We start from the raw sequence: 16,803 nt of genomic DNA on the forward strand, positions 1-16,803 counted from the left end.
GGGGCAGCAGTCAGGGATGATGGGAGTTGTAGTTCAAAAGCATCTGGAGCCCCAAGGTTGAGAATGGCTGCTTTAGACACCAGGTGAAAACATTCCCCTTTCATCAGACCTTTGGCTTTTAATCATCTATGACCTTTTTTGCTTGGGTGGGATGTTTTTATTTTATTTTTAATGCTGGTTTTGATATATGTATGTGTTCATCTTTTGTTTTAAAAGGTTGGAAGTGACTCTGAGCTGCCATGGCAAAAAGCAACTCATAATCATAGACTTTTTATGCACCCTTCCCCAATAAGTGAATTTTTGTAAGCATAGTTTGGTTGGAAAGCTGCATCACAAAATTCAAAGAAGTGCAAATTTTGCAGGCAGTGTTTTGAGTTTTCATATTGTTTTCAAAAGTGTGAATTACATAGGTTCACTTTTGAATGTAACCCGAACTGAATTTCACCCTCATCCCTAGTCCCAGGTAAACTTAACTGAAAGCCAGCAGAAGAAATGGACACATGTTTGATGTCTGACATTATGGTCAATGACACAGAACATCCCTCTCTCTACTTTTAAAAGTCAAACATGGAAATCCATTAGATATATCGATTTATAAAAATGGGTGAGTAGATACAATGAGTTATATTTTACCTACTGCACCTACCCTCACATTTTGAGAAGCACCATGACATTCTTTGGTCTGTTTACAAGTGACTGATTGGGAACTAATTACTATGCCAAAAAAAAAAAAAGGAAATAAATTGGCAGGTAGATTTTTTTTTTTAAGGGGGAGTAGTTTCACTTTTATTACAGACATAATACCAGATTATGACTCATGGGCTGGTATTCTGAAATGATTCAAATTTACAGTGGCACTCAGAAAAAAAGAAAATTGGACCTGAATAAGATTTGCATTTTCATATTACAATCCTTCTACGTCTTCCTGCTTTGCTTTGTATCACATGTCACCATGTTTTGGGTGGTGGTTGTTTTTTTACCTGTTTTTATTATCATGTCAGTTAATTAGAATTTGTCCTCTCATATGTCATGCTCAGTGATCCAGCCATTATATTTTTCCTGGAGCTGCTTCCTGGCCTCATAGACATGATTCGGTCCAATATCCAGAACAAGCCAGGGACGTTTAGCTAGGTTCCAACATAGGCTTTTCAAAGTCTGGTTGCACCATTCAGGCACCATCTCCTGCTTTCCTCTGTCCTACACCTCATGGTGCCCCCTGAAGGAGGCTGCATCACCCAGCTGCATGGCAGGGCTCATCCTGTAAGCATTAGTCTCCTTGCTGGAGGATAAGTCTATCCCATTCTATTTATAACCCCAACCTGATTGCCTTATTTCATCGATCCGCACACTAGAGAGAGGCCATCTAATGCTCATTTTACAATTGAACTGAGGCAGAGAAATAGAGTCTAGATTGGGGTATTATATGCAATACCCTGGCTATGTCCAATCTCACATGTATCATAACATTGCATCTTTGTCTTTAAATGATGCCACTCAGCCTTAGAACTTGACCGTCTATGATGGGAGGCAGGGATTAAATTGAGCAGCAAATACACTTCCAGGCTTTGGAAGATGGTCATTCTTGCTCTGGATAAAAGAAAATAGAGAGAGGTGTGACCTGCAGCTAAATGTTGCAGTGTGGTGTATTCACCCCACTCCTGACAATATGTTCCTGCAGAGAACAGCCACCAAGAACAGGCAACTTCCCATCAATCCGGTCTAAGGAACACCCTCTAACAGTGCCTCAGTCTTAGCTGGATTGAGCTTCAGTATTTTAGCTCTCATCCAGTCCATTACCAAGGCAACGGTCCAGCACATCCTATGCCATACCTGCAAATATAAAGGAGAAGCAGAGCTGTGTGTCATCAGCTTATTGCTGACAGCACACTCCAAAACTCTGGATGACCCCACTCAGCAGTTTCATGTCATTGTTAAAGAGCATGGGGGATAAAATTGAACCCTGAGGAACCTCACACTGAAGACTCCTGAGAGTCTACCTCTCAGCATGAAGTGATCTTACTACAACAAGGGACTGGTGTCAGTACCCCCTACTTTCTGATCACCCTGTTCCTGCCTAAGAAAACAAGGTCCAGAGTGTGACCTGTCACTGTGACGTTACCATATATGAGAGAGTGCTGGAGGGGAAATAGTTAAATAGGTTGCACAGACAGGACCCTGGGGGGTGGAGTCAGTGGGTCTATAAAGGAGTTCTGGGAGGAGTTCTGGGAGTTAGTTCATTGGGAGTTGTGGGTGGGTGGTTGGTTGGTTTGAGTGGGTTGGCTGGTTGGGAAAGGCAGTTGGTAATAGAGAGACAGTTAGGGCAGTTGGTCCTTGAGTGTGGGGTGGTAGCAGAGATAGAGGAACATAAGACTAAGAAAGTAAAGAGGAACACTGTTTGGAATGCTGTAATAGTTTTGTTTTAAGTCTGAAATAAAATGCACTCTTCTTTATGAATTGAAAAGCTGACTGAGACTGAAGTGATTTTACCAGGGAGGACCTGGTTGGTGGCAGCGGATTAGTGGTGTACGGGTCAATAGTCCGTGAGACGACAGGGGGCTCCGTACGAACGCCACAGTCACATGTGTTGGGAAGATGGCATCTTAGGACAGCCCCATGGTCATCATGGCAGCCATGAAGTCCTGAGCTACCTTCCGCGTAGATGTTAATGTCTCCCAACACCAGCAGTCTGGGAATCCTCAACATTGCCTTCAAAACCAGTCATCTCAGGCAGGCAGACTGTTGGACAGCGAGGTGGCCAGTAAATTAACATAATCCCTTATCTGTCCCGATTACCCAGTACCAGGAACCCCCACTCAACTGAACAGAGAGCTTGGAGAGAGAGATGGACCCTTTATAGACTACAGCAATTCCCTATCCCTGATCCTTTTGAGTACACTGGTGGGTGAGACCAACTCCCCATTTCTCACCCACCCAAGTCTCGGTAATACAGACCAGATTGCCTCTCCATCCACAATCATGGCATTCAACGGTGGCAGCCACAGACCTGAGGGCTGGCTGATAGGACCACCACAATTCCCTAGGTGGGAATTGTGCCCCAGGCTGGCACATGTCACAGCCACTAACTGCCTGTGCCATATACCTATATACCTCTTACCAGCTCTGACCTACCTACCCCCCCATACTATAGCTTTCCTTGGCCAAAACCTCAGCTCTTCTCATACAATCGTATCTCCCTTAATTAAAAGGAACAAAAAAACCCCTCAAATTAAAAATACACACAAGCTAAATAGCAATTTGGGCAAGGCCATCCCCAGAGAAGATGATGCCGTGCAGTTGGTCCTTGTCCTCCCCTCCCCACAAAGCTGCTCTCACAAAAGAAATGGTGTTCTTTGGGGTCATTCCCTTTGGTGCCACCCCTGCCCCCAACAGTCCAAGTCTGGAGAGCGAAGCATCAGTTCTGCAGCTCAGAATCCTGGCACAAACATCAGACAAATAGAGGAAATACCAATTTTTTCTTCTTCAAAAAAGACACATCTGTAAAGAAATTAGAAAACTTATTGGCTTGCCTCAGTTCTGGTTGGCTTCTTCTCCTGTACTCATTATATTGATTTACTGAGTGATCCATCTGTCTCATTCTTCTGACTGATATTTTGATTCCATTGATGCATTATTCCCCCCCCCCCGTGTGAAATGGGCCTCAAGAATCGCTTTGGAAAGTCTAAGCATGCCATAGGGTAGGAAGTTAGAGCGCACATATTTAGACTGGCCAGAAGGCATACTTTGGCTTCCTAAATAGTCCATCTCCAATTTTGAGTGTTTAGAGAAAGCAGTTTCCCCTGCCTCTCCAAAACTACGAGGATGAAGAACCCTTCCTTTTAATCTGCTGGTGTGTTTTCATCACACTGGGCAGGTGAAAATTGAGGTCTCTGGAACCTCTGTTGAAGTCCCCCGAGAAGGATCCTGATTAGAAAAACAACATGCCATGAAGAAAACAAATAGAAAAGGGTAATGCAGGGTAATGTAGTGTTGTTTTGTTTTTTAAAAAAAGAATGTTTGTTTATTTCTTTTCATTTAAAAGAATGCGCCCAGCCTGGACTCTAAGTGCATTAATGGCAATTAAAATGTACAACTGCTAAGCAATTAATTGAGCCAAATGGAAATTAATTCCTAGGTGCCATGCAAAACCCAAGCACTTAATCTCTACCTGAAAGCTAATAGGCAGCTGGTGTAGATTATGGTTCAGTAGCCTGATGTGCTCCCTCTTCCAAATTCATCCCTCGCAGTGCTCAGCTACAGTTTAATAGCATAGCGCTGGATCACAGTCCTGCGCACTGCTGCTGTTTGGGAGGGAAAGAGCTTTGCAACCACATATTTATTCATCTCTGGCTCTACTTCTCAATTTCTCCTTCCGTTCTGCGCTTGCTGTTATCTCCAACTGTTGCCCTAGATCAAACCCCTTTCTTATTGTGAGCACAAGATAAACAGTAAAGCTTTGCTTAATCCCAGAGACAGCCGGTCCTACAGTCTAAGGAAGTGAAGAGGATAAGGATGTTTTTAATCAGTGCTGGCAAGACAGAATCTCACCAGTGTGCATTTACCTCCCAAATACAAAATGTGCATGCTTTACATGGGGTGCAAAAAGCACAGGCATGTCTTAATTTGGTGCGCTTCCCCCAAAAGACTCATAAGAGAGCGAGGGCTTCATATTTTTGCAGTTGTCATTGGCAAGTATTTTGAAACATCAGAATTGGCTTTGTATAATACCAGGGCAACCAGGCTAAATTTAAGCAGGTTTGTATCTGGTGTTTAGTGCTTGGCACCTGAACACCCTTTAGAGGGAATTGGAAAATCCGTCTGTTTCTGGTGTGTTCCACTTCTCTTTGTTTTTACCCTTAATTCCATTTTGTTTCTGGTATTCATCTGCAATTAAAAACAAAACAAAACACACCCTTCCAAAGTATTTGAATTTGTACTTGATTTCAAAATACACATTGAAATGACTATTTGCATACATTTGAAACTGCCAATAACTGTGTTGCAACATTCAAAGAAGTGTGAAATCCACTTGACAGCTTAATTCCAAGAGTTGCAGATAAAGTCGTTTCATGTAAGGATTCTCAAAGATCAAATTCCTGAAGCTTCCCAACCTGCTGAATGCCACATGTTGAAGAAAGGTTGAGATATAAATGCATGGGAATAAATAAAATACTGCTATAATCTAATATGCACATATTTTAAGCGCTGTACCCAACTGCTCAGTAGACCCCCACTAAATTTATGTAACTAACTAGTAAGTGGTCATGTCCATTAATGTCAATAGGACTACCTTGAGTATGACTAACATTGGCTATATTACTAATGTTATTATTATTGTTATTATTTGTTCAATTTATATACCACCCTAAGGTGGTTGGATAGTGCCTTGTACACCTCCTTCTGGCAAGTCCACTTGCCTTATTTGATGGGCGATGTTGCAGCCAGGCCCCAGGCTACCCAACTGAGGGTTTGAGACTGGTGCGCTCCTCGCCATTGGCTCCCCACATCATTGGTGCTGGGCGGGCCCTTGCTCAAGGGGTGGGCCTCGCCAACCAACCAGTGCCAGCAAGGGCATGTCCACAGGGAATTTAAACCTCAGCATGGCAGGGAGGCCATCCTCTTGCACCCTTCACCGGATTTCCCACTTACCTCACCCTCTTTTTGTGTTTTGATGCATTATGACCTTGCTATGGACAAATCGTAGGAAGCCATATTGCTGGGACCAGGCTGGAATCTTTCCCACTCGGCAAATTGGCTCTGCCATTTTGGTTTTTGCCTACCTCGTAGCAAGCATCACAACTTTGTGAGGTTAGACATTGGGCAAGCCTTTGTTTAACGGACGCAGGTGGCACTGTGGTCTAAACCACAGAGCCTAGGGCTTGCCGATCAGAAGGTCGGCGGTTCGAATCCCCGTGATGGGGGTGAGCTCCCGTTGCTCGGTCCCTGCTCCTGCCAACCTAGCAGTTTGAAAGCACGCCAAAGTTCAAGAAGATAAATAGGGACCACTCCAGCGGGAAGGTAAAAGGCGTTTCCGTGCACTGCTCTGGTACACCAGCAGCGGCTTAGTCATGCTGGCCACATGACCCGGAAGCTGTAGGCTGGCTCCCTCGGCCAATAAAACGAGATGAGCGCCGCAACCCCAGAGTCATGCACGACTGGACCTAAGGGTCAGGGGTCCCTTACTTTTACCTTTAAGCCTTTGTTTGGATGGAGGGCAAGTTGTAGCCACCTCCTACCCCTCCACCATTAAGGGTATCCTGTTGAAAGGATCCAGGGGTGTGGATTTGGTCTAATGCCCAGACATGGTCTAGGGCCATGTAACAACCCCAACAGGGACCCCTCGGGGTGCCCCTATTTGATGTAAGTCTTAAAGGTAAAGGTAAAGTGGCCCTTGACCAATAGGTCCAGTTGCGGATGACTGGGGTTGTGGCGCTCATCTTGCTTTATTGGCTGAGGGAGCTGGCATACAGCTTCCGGGTCATGTGACCAGCATGACTAAGCCGCTTCTGGCAAACCAGAGCAGCACACGGAAACGCCGTTTACCTTCCCGCCGGAGGGGTACCTATTTATCTACTTGCACTTTGTGCTTTCGAACTGCTAGGTTGGCAGGAGCTGGGACCAAGCAATGGGAGCTCACCCCATCGTGGGGATTCGAACCGCCAACCTTCTGATTGGCAAGCCCTAGGCTCCGTGGTTTAACCCACAGCTCCACCCACATCCTGATGTAAGTCTTAGGGGCCCCCTATTGGTGGTTTACTCCCACCAGCAGACAGGCAGGAGTTGAGATATAGTCTGGCTTCACCCAACGCCTAAGCCAAACCACTCACATTTGTAACCAATAAAGTTGTGGCCTATTTGAACCCATAAACCAAAATCGACTTGTTCGTGTGTTTTATTTATCCACTAGGGAACCGCAGGTCATGGGGCCTTGGCACGCAATTCCTGCAGCCAACTTGTGCCAAAAAATACTGCTCTGCTTTCCTTTGGACCACATCAATGAGTCTGAGAGGGGGGTCTTGTTGTCTGAGCAGCCCAGGATCTACACACACACTACCCCAGTTTGCATTCCAGGGAGTTCACTTTGGTGCTGCTAAGACAGTAGCTTGCCTTCACCCCTGAGGCACATCTCAAGACAGATACATGCCAACAGCTGTGATTCCTCATGTAATATTTTTGTAATTAAGTAAACATTTTCATTTTGCATGCTGCCTTGAGCCTGGTTTAATTATGGAAAGGTAGCATACAAATAAGTGGTGATGATGATGATGATGAATCTTTCCTTTGCTCATATCAAAAGGCCATAAAGGAAGCAGAACACTTGAAGTATTGTCTCTTTGCCTTTACTCAAAGCAAAACAAAACACACAACCAACAAGCAACCCCAATGTCAAACCAATTGAGAGGCTACAGATTAGTGTGGTGAAGTATATTCTACATGGGCATCAATGGAGCATATTTCTCTTCCGCTTGATGGATCTGTTGAAAAATAGATGAATTCACCAAGAGACACCTAACTAAAACAAAACACTCTGTTATGCATTCCCTCTGGTAACATGTAGCATAGGTGATGAATGGATATGCTAAGTGAATCCACACATAATTTTCATTCTGCACTGAAATCTCGGCTGTGTCATTGCCAAACTGTATTGCTTTTTCTTAAAAAAACAAACAAAAGACATAACTGAGAAGATTTTCCCCCTGCAAAGTTTGGCTTTTGAATGTCTTCTTTTTGTTTAAGGTTACAACAAAGTTCTTTATCTTAATCGTTTTAGATGCAAATCATTGGTACTATGTCAGTTTTGCTTCATATACATAGACAATGATGATGTCCAATTTATTTATAGATAGAAGCAGATATATAATTTCCTCCAGAGGGAGGAAAAAGCTACTTACATTTCTTATTTAATTATACTTTAAGATGATATATTACCTAATATTAAGTCCCAAGTAAAGTTACATCCCAAATAGAAGTAATGGGGGGAAACAGATGAAAAAATAAGCATGGAAGATTATGGATTATGCTCCAAGAGTTTAGCAATGGCAACTTGGAATATGAAGGAACTGAACTGTCATTTTTTAATAAAAAAAAAGTTCAAAAAATAAGATTAAAAGAAGAAAGTAAAAAATAAGATACACAACATATTTTTTCAGAAGTTTATAATGTTTTTCTAGTGGACTGGAGAATTGCGTGGACAGGCGGAGTCCCCAGATCCCGAGGGGTCCCCTCCGTCATCTGGAATAACGACTCAAGACAACGTTCTATGGGATTAAATTGGCCACAACTTTATTAAATTTCAAATGTGGGTAGACCTTGGCTCAGGCATTGGGCGTTATCCCTCCCCAGTCCCAAGCCGGGGACCTAGGGAGCATTAGGGTTATCCAGTGTGTGTGTGGGGGGATGGGCCGGCTCTGGAGAACATATGTTCAAGCAGAGATAGCTGCCCCCGTTACGCCGCCGCCGCAGGGGAGAGCAATGACGACCTTTCGACGTACGGTCAAAGCCTCCCTTCAGAAACCCCTTTACTGGGGAACCCTGGTATCACCGCTGTAAAGAGGAAATAGACTAAAGGATTCCACCCAAGGCCTGATACCGCCAAAGTTGTGACATTTTGCTACAGGAAAGGTGAAACCTGCCAATGCAGGGAAATTCCTTTCCGGCCCTTTAACAGCGACCTTAACGTAGCAGCGCCCGCATACCTGTGAAGAAAAGTTAACCTGCAAAACCTATAAAGAAAAGTTAACCCGCAAAGGAAGACATTAACTGAGGGTGGGTAGGGTGGGAGAAGCTCTGGAGCCAAGTGAGGATTCCCAGGTAAGATCCTCCCTCTGTTGTGTGGGCAGGTAGTCCCTCCCCTACCTGGCCTGCTCTCCTTGGCAACGCTTCCCCCAGGTGGGATTGGACAACTGACTGGGGTAGGTGGAGACCTCCAGGTATCCCACCTGAGGGAAGGCAAAGCCAAGCCTATGCTGATGGAGCTGCTCCAGATCCAGGGGCTGCGCGCGTCCACGCAAAGGGCACCCCCCATTTTATGCGGGGAGCGCTCATTGTAGAACAATTATTAGTCATGATTCTTTACAGCAATTTCATGTGAAATCTTGATCAAAGCTTCTAGTAATAATTGACTCCCAGTTTGGTAATCGTCTATGAGATAACCTCAACTTTTGCTCATCCAGGAGACATTAGAACACTCCTTGAGCATCTTTTCCCCCAAATTCCAAATATAGACATTTTCTATATTGTTGGTTTTTGTGGGAAGCTTCTGGATAACAGCATCATTTACATTTATATTTGATTTACCAATGGAGCGTTATTTACTCCACGTGTAGATCCAAAAATAATACCATGGGGTGTTATATTCAGACAGATGAACTATTGGAAATTCCAGCACATCACAACCATTTTTCAGCCAGCAGGCATACATTAGGTGGAGGGACTGAGGCCATTCTTAGGAACCTTGGCAAATGCAGTAATGAAACTGACTGTCAATCCAGGTTTTTGACAGCTTTTATTTCTGGGTCTGTTTGCATTCTGATAGATTGGTTGCCCTTGACTTGTTTCCTTGACTTGTTTCCTATCTACAGTTCGTTTTAAATATTTGTAATTTTAGCATGCACCTACAGGCTGCCTGAGATGTTAAAGCTGAAACCAATTATCTTTTTCTTTTTTAAAAAAAGATTCATAATGGGTTACATTTGCTTTAGCATAGGCGATTCACACCTAATTTCTGAAATCATCTGTGTGCTTGGGCAGGGTGCAATGCACATCAAACCTCACAATAAATATTTACTTCAGATGCATGCAGTCCATGATTGTCTTATTTTGGGAATGGACCTGATGCCAGAATAGAGCAGACGCATTCTCTGCTGAGGGGATCTTGAAGCAGGCCATATAAAACTTTTGGCTAATAGCAGCAATAATAACACCAGACATGTAGCTCTTGGTCAGAACCTACAGCATGGTCTAGAGGCCAGGACTTCTGGAGTTCAGCAAGTTCAGCAAGACCGTCCAAATGTCTCTATTTTCCAGTGACAGTCCCAAATTTACAGAAGCTGACTTGATCCCAGAATGTCCCGCTTTTCCTTAGGATGTCCCTATTTTCATTGGAGACATGTTGGAGGGTATGAAGTTATGTGACCCCTGAGCCAAGGAGATACGTAACAATACAACCTGTAGAAGACATCTGAAGGCAGCCCTGTATAAGGAAGCTTTTAAATATTTTATTATGCTTTTATGTATGTTGGAAGCCTCCCAGAGTGAATGGGCAGGGTATAAATACGATGGTGGTGATTATGATGATGATGGAATAGGACATCCTTATTTTCATTGGAGGAATGTTGGAGGGCATGTTATCTGTGTCTGAATGGCAGACCGCCTAGTAAACCAGGACCAGCTCTGTACCAACTGGCAGATGCTGGCATGTGGGGAAGGCAGCACTCTGGCCTTTCCCCTCTGCTGGAGTCCAGAGGGTTGCGTGCTCACCAAACTAGCAAATCATGTGGTGGAGGATGCTGGACTGTTATCAGTGCCAGAGTAAGATCCAGATTCCAGTCTGGTCAGCTTCTGCATGTGAAACATGAGCAATGCTGCTATCTGGCACTTTGTCTTTGGTAGCAAGTTGTCTTGGGCCAGTCAGTCCTGCCTGGAACCCTGTGTTGCCTGCATGAATTCTGTGGAAGGAATGACCAGATACAGATGAAGTAAACAGGTGCTTCCACTTATGTAACCCATTTCATCAACCACCCAAAGGAAGTGAAAACAGCCTGGTACTTCAGATGTTCATCATAGCAGAATCTTACCCAAAAAGATTTTTTAAGGTGAATGCATCTAATGTTTATTAGATGTATTTCCCCCCTTAATTGATTCTGAATTCTGAATTCATTGTTATTCACGTTTTATACTGTATTTTATACTGTATTTTGTTGCATCAATTAAGTGTTTTAAATCTGTTGTTAGCTGCCCTGAGCCCAGTTTTTTGAACCAGGAAGGGCGGGGTATAAATTTTTTATTTTTTATTATTATTATTATTATTATTATTATTATTATTATTATTATTATACTACTAACTGGCTGGCTTATATGTAGGGTTATTGTTTGCGGGCTGGATGTTGTCAACCACGCTGCTAATCAATTTAATGGTTGTACAAGAGCCCGGAAGGTGAATGTGCTTATTAACCTCTATGCACAACATGCTGAGCCCATGCCCCTCATCTTAATTCAGCTTTCGCAACATGAATGATTAGTGTTGTCATTAAAGATCAAATGGTACACTCAATTCAGAAGACCTGTCCTGGTCCACTCATTCTTCTCATTAAGTGGCATGGGTGCCTATGTTTTTAATGTTTAGCTTATGACATGTCAGGGATATGAATTAGAGCAAATTATGAATCATAGCTAATACTTAGGTGGTGATTATGCCTTTTCAAACTGTGAGAAAACCACACGCCAGCAAACTTGCCCTCGTTTCACTTCTAAAAACAAAGAAATATAGAGGTGTTCCTTTATCGTTCAGTTTTGGTCACTGAAGCGATCATAATTAAAGATAACAAAAAAAGGAGAAAGGTATCATTTAAAGGAAAAGTATGGAGCTTGTTTGCATGCAAGCCTGTGCAAAACCTTGGATTATCCAAATAAACTTCTGAAATAAATTAAATTGAGGGGTTCGGCACAATCCAGCCAAAGTTATTTATACTCAAATACTTATTCAGTGGGACCCAGGTTAGTTCTCATTTCCATCTAGGAGCTGCACACTTCTTTTTGCTCTCGGAAGAAAGCTGGCGTTTCTGCCAACGTGACTTCAAGATGGATGGGAATGCCCTTCTACACAGTGGGAGACTCCCCATGTTTGCTGGAGCTAAAAATGGAGCCCCCTCACCATCATCAACCATAGTCAATGGCAGTTTGATTCGTTGGCCCTTTTCTACCTGTAGTTTTTTCCTATGAACAAATTTGTAAATTGATGCTTCCAAGTTTTGCAGTTATTCATGAGGGTTTAGCATAGAGGAAGTCCGAGAAGTAGGAAATGCTGCTAGCTTAAATGGTTGCGCTTCTTTTCAAGGTTGTTTGCATTTCTAATTTAAGGGCTGCATTTTGATTGCCTGATGATCATTTTGTCTTATAGCATCTTGTGTGCAGTTGAAAGTAAGCACCATTAAGTTCAATGGCGCTAACTTCCAGGTAACTGTTCATAGGATTGTAGTTGCAACAGGTTGAATTGCAACACGCCAAACCACTACAGCATCCTTTTGCCAGCTCACTGTTCTGTGACTGCCAGCTGATAAATTCGGCCTCAAGTTATGAATTGTTTCTCCATGGTATGTGTGTAGGACCTCCTGCACTTCAAAATTTACCAGTACACCACTGGACAATGCAAAAACAAGGAACAAAAAAACAACAAGTCTTTGCATCCCTCTATCTCCTCTCCTCCTCACTTGTGTACAAAAACTGTTCAACCTTATCTGCTCAGTTCTCAAATGTAAAAAAGAAACCCCGAGCCAGCCTTTTCAACAAACCCATTACATAAAAAATGGTAAAATCCTTTTATGCTTTGGTTGAAAGTTGGCAAAAGAAAGCATGCAAGTCCTATGAGCCTCTGACTTCATAAAGTCACACAAATTGAATGTGAGCATGAAAAATTACTGTTCACGCAGCCTTTCCCAAATACAGTCATTGGTATTAAATATCTCCTATTTTTATTCACGCATTTCTGATGTTCAAAACACCACATTTTAGTCTTTAATCTTTCTGTGACATAACAGCCTAGGGCTGTTGAAACCCTTTATTTCCAGAAATTAGAAGCAATCTTGTTCACCCAGAATGTTTCCCAGCGCTTGTACCAGTAGGGTGTCATAATATGAATTATGCGTTACATAGTTTATTTGTCAGAGGCACTGGAATGAAAACTATTATATGAATCATTACTACTGACCTTCTCGAGATGGGGATTTATTGCCTCTGCTGCCCCCGGAATCTGTAACCTGTGGGACATTTCAAAGTGTATTTAACAACTGCAAACATTCTGAGAGGCATCCTTTACTTTAAGTGCAATGACAATAGTTGGATGAAATTCTGTGAAATACTGCCTAGTAGAAGATTAAAGGAATGCCACAGTCCTCTCATTCAACCCAACAATAGAATTGCCCAGGATCCAGTGTTTCTTACTTCCCTTTAGAATAACCATTTTCAAATGGTCTACGCTTTGTTTGCAATTAGCTGTCTGAGATGGTACTAGGGCACATTACAAAGGATTCTGGAATAGGTTATAGGGCAGGGATGGGGAACTTGCAACCCTCCAGATGTTTTGTTTTATTTATAATGTCTTAAATTTATAAGCTTCCCTTCCTCCCAAAAGAGCCCAGGTGGAAAACAGAGAAGTGAACATATTTAAAACAACAACAAAAATAAAATAAAGACATTTCTAAACATTTTTAAACAAATCTAACCCAACTCACATCCCCATGTAAAACTATCACATACTCTCACAGCTAACCATCTCAAGGCTCCCAGAGACTGTATCTTTCAGGCAGGATTTTTTAAAAAATAATTTGTCCAGAAAGGTAAGAATGAGAGAAAGAGTCAAAGGAGGACATTTCACAAATGGGGATCTGTCACTACAATGGCCCTGTCTCAGGTTAGCACCAGCAGCAGTGTCAGGAGCTCGGCCCTACATTCGAGTAGGACCCTGGCAGAGACACATGCCCAACTGGCATGTTCTCTCCCTCCTGGTCAATCGTTCGGGAGCTTCAAAAGCTTTCTTCAGCCCAAACATCACAGCGACCGATGCCAACCGACACCGGCACACTTAGGGATCTGCAGAGTTTGCGCATCATGCATAACAGACCTCAGCAACTCAGCAATTTTGGCTAATCTACTTTATTTACATATAAAAACACATGGAGCACTGCAACATGGCTCCCTCTCTCTCTTGCATCAGGCAGCAAAGAGAAAAAGAACAAAGGACAATAGTCCCATTTCACAGAACACAGTAACACAAAACATCCTGTCTTCGTCACTTCCCACTCTGTGGAGTCAAAACGTATACCGTCATGTGATGGACAACAATCCCATGACTGTAATCATGGAGCAGGAATTCTAACAAGCAGAACCACCAATTGAATATCCCCTCCAGTCATAGGGCCCAATATGGTGGATATTAGACTCCAGCAGCCACCATCCCTTACTATTGGCGATTCTGGCTAGGGCTGATGAAAACTAGAACACGTTTTATCCTACCCTTGCAGCAGATGTGCACCTATATTGTATATATTCTAAATGTTGTTGTTAAGCTGGCATGGGAAGGATTTGCCTAGAAAGGGCAGCATAAAGGTACTTTTAAATGAACGGATGAACTCTTTACAACCCTAAAAAGACTGATACACTGGATAGCAAGGGATAATGCTATAGGTAGTGAAACAGGAAGGACTGCAACAGGAGTTGCAGTAGTAGGATTGACAGAGCCTGAAACAAAGGTGAAAAGTGCTGCTACTTCTCTTTTTTTTTTGAAAAAAGCTCTATTGCTTCGTGGTTTTACTTCTAAAATCAAGATAGACCCATTAATTCCATAATAGTTTTTGCTCTTTGCAGGTCAGTGCACCAAGATTTTTTACTCTCTCCTTATACTGTAATGCAAAAATTAGTTCCATACCCACCTGCCATTATTTCCTAATTAAATGTTTGAGAACTCTATTTGCACGTGATTGGCTCATAAATTCCTTTTTATAGGGTGTCTTGCTTCAAAACTAGCCTGGAGTCGATAAATCGTTCTACAAATGTCAATTTGGTCAGCAGTAAAGAGGTAAATAGAAACTAATGGCACTCATCAAGCCCGTGGCACAAATGATTTATTGGGCACAATCATTTAGCAGTTTCATAAAGTCAATATGAGAGAAAAACGGGTTTCTTATCAAGGTAAACTGCATTTGTACTGTCAGCACAAAGGTGATTTATGACAAACCTGTGACCAGGATTAGGATATTATGAATGGGAGAAAATGAAAGGCTCATTAATTTCCCCCCTTTAATATATATAACCACAGGTAGAAGACATGCAGTGGGATAACAGAGAGAGAACTCATCCCACATCGGTCTGTAGTTTGCCCTGCAAGCCGGGAGAAAGGAAGAAAATGGTCAAGGGAGTGCCTTGCTGTTGGCATTGTGAACGCTGCGAAGGTTACCATTACCAAGTGGACGAGGTCACCTGCGAAATGTGTGCATTCGATAAGAGGCCAAATGCGAACCGCACCGACTGCCAGCCGATCCCCATCATCAAACTGGAATGGCATTCCCCATGGGCTATTGTGCCCGTCTTCATAGCAATCTTCGGGATCATCGCAACCACCTTTGTCATCGTGACGTTTGTTCGCCACAACGACACGCCAATCGTCCGGGCCTCGGGTCGCGAACTCAGCTACGTCCTCTTGACTGGGATTTTCCTCTGTTACTCCATCACTTTTTTAATGATTGCGAGTCCAGACACTGCCATCTGCTCTTTGCGGCGGATCTTCCTCGGGCTGGGCATGTGCTTCAGTTACGCAGCTTTGCTCACCAAAACAAACCGAATCCACCGAATATTTGAGCAAGGGAAAAAATCGGTCACCGCTCCAAAGTTCATCAGCCCGGCTTCCCAGCTAGTGATCACCTTCAGCCTCATCTCCATGCAACTTCTTGGAGTCTTCATCTGGTTTGGTGTCGATCCTCCACATATCATCGTGGACTATGGAGAGCAGAGGACTCTGGATCCTGAAAATGCTCGTGGGGTTCTCAAATGTGACATCTCTGATCTATCTCTCATTTGTTCCCTTGGATACAGTATTCTGTTAATGGTAACATGCACTGTTTATGCCATCAAAACAAGAGGCGTTCCAGAGACTTTCAATGAAGCGAAACCAATTGGATTTACTATGTACACCACCTGTATCATTTGGTTAGCTTTTATTCCAATCTTTTTTGGAACTGCACAGTCAGCAGAAAAGGTGAGTGGCAGTGACCTGTCTTTATTCATCTTCTTCTTGTTGTTCAGTTGCACGTTTATGTCAACTCATAGATGTCGTGTGCTGACGATTGAAGCTACTTCAGCAGAGTAAACTCTGACTGGTATATTTTTAGAGAAGGAAAATGCTTTAAGAGCAACTTTGTGTAATTTGATCATTAAAAAGGCATTGTTGTTGTTGATATCACCAAATTATCATCTTTCTTCTTTGCAGCACTTTGGTGAATGGAGCACCTAGGTATTTCTAAGTTTGGGGAAATAATTCATTAGAATGAAAGAATCTACTTTTAAAAATGGATGATTAAAAGGTGGTTTTAAAAAGACTGGAAATTATCCACATTCTGAATATTTATATGAAGTTGTTGAAATAAGAGAGCTTGGGGCAGCATGTTCAGAACCTGGTCCTTTCTTGCAATAGTAGAAATAGAATTTTCTCCCCGATGCAGATACCCTAAAAAAACCACTTTCATGTATATTGCATAAAATATACTGTCTAAAAAATATAGTGTGTGTATGTGTGTATTATGTTGACCCACTTAAATTTGGCTTATGCAGATTTCTTAAAAATGGAATCATCAGAATTACAACCATCTATGTTTCTCCCAGCATATGGTACTCAGAGGCATAGCTTCTTTAAACATGAAGTCTCAATTTAGCGATGATGGCTGAAATCCACTAATAGGTCTATTCTGCATGAAATTACCAAGTCCTTAAAAAAACACCACAGCTCTAAATCAGTGACACCTCTACTTCTTATGGTAATGAATTCAATTATGCATTGTGTGAAGATATTTTATTCTTGCTTGGTCTGAACCTAAATCC

The 16,803-nt window shown here is 42.6% G+C and overlaps 1 protein-coding gene across 3 annotated transcripts in view; it reads left to right on the forward strand.

The window, feature by feature from the left end:
• Positions 1 to 16,803, forward strand: part of GRM8 (glutamate metabotropic receptor 8) — a 561,423-nt gene that overhangs the window by 482,712 nt on the left and 61,908 nt on the right. For all 3 annotated transcript variants that reach the window (XM_053405016.1, XM_053405019.1, XM_053405018.1), the window contains exon 9: positions 15,029 to 15,964. In XM_053405016.1, the coding sequence (XP_053260991.1) occupies positions 15,029 to 15,964 (936 nt within the window). The remainder of the gene's footprint in view (positions 1 to 15,028; positions 15,965 to 16,803) is intronic.

This window comes from Podarcis raffonei, chromosome 10 (assembly GCF_027172205.1).
Source record: "Podarcis raffonei isolate rPodRaf1 chromosome 10, rPodRaf1.pri, whole genome shotgun sequence".
NCBI classification, from domain to species: domain Eukaryota; kingdom Metazoa; phylum Chordata; class Lepidosauria; order Squamata; family Lacertidae; genus Podarcis; species Podarcis raffonei.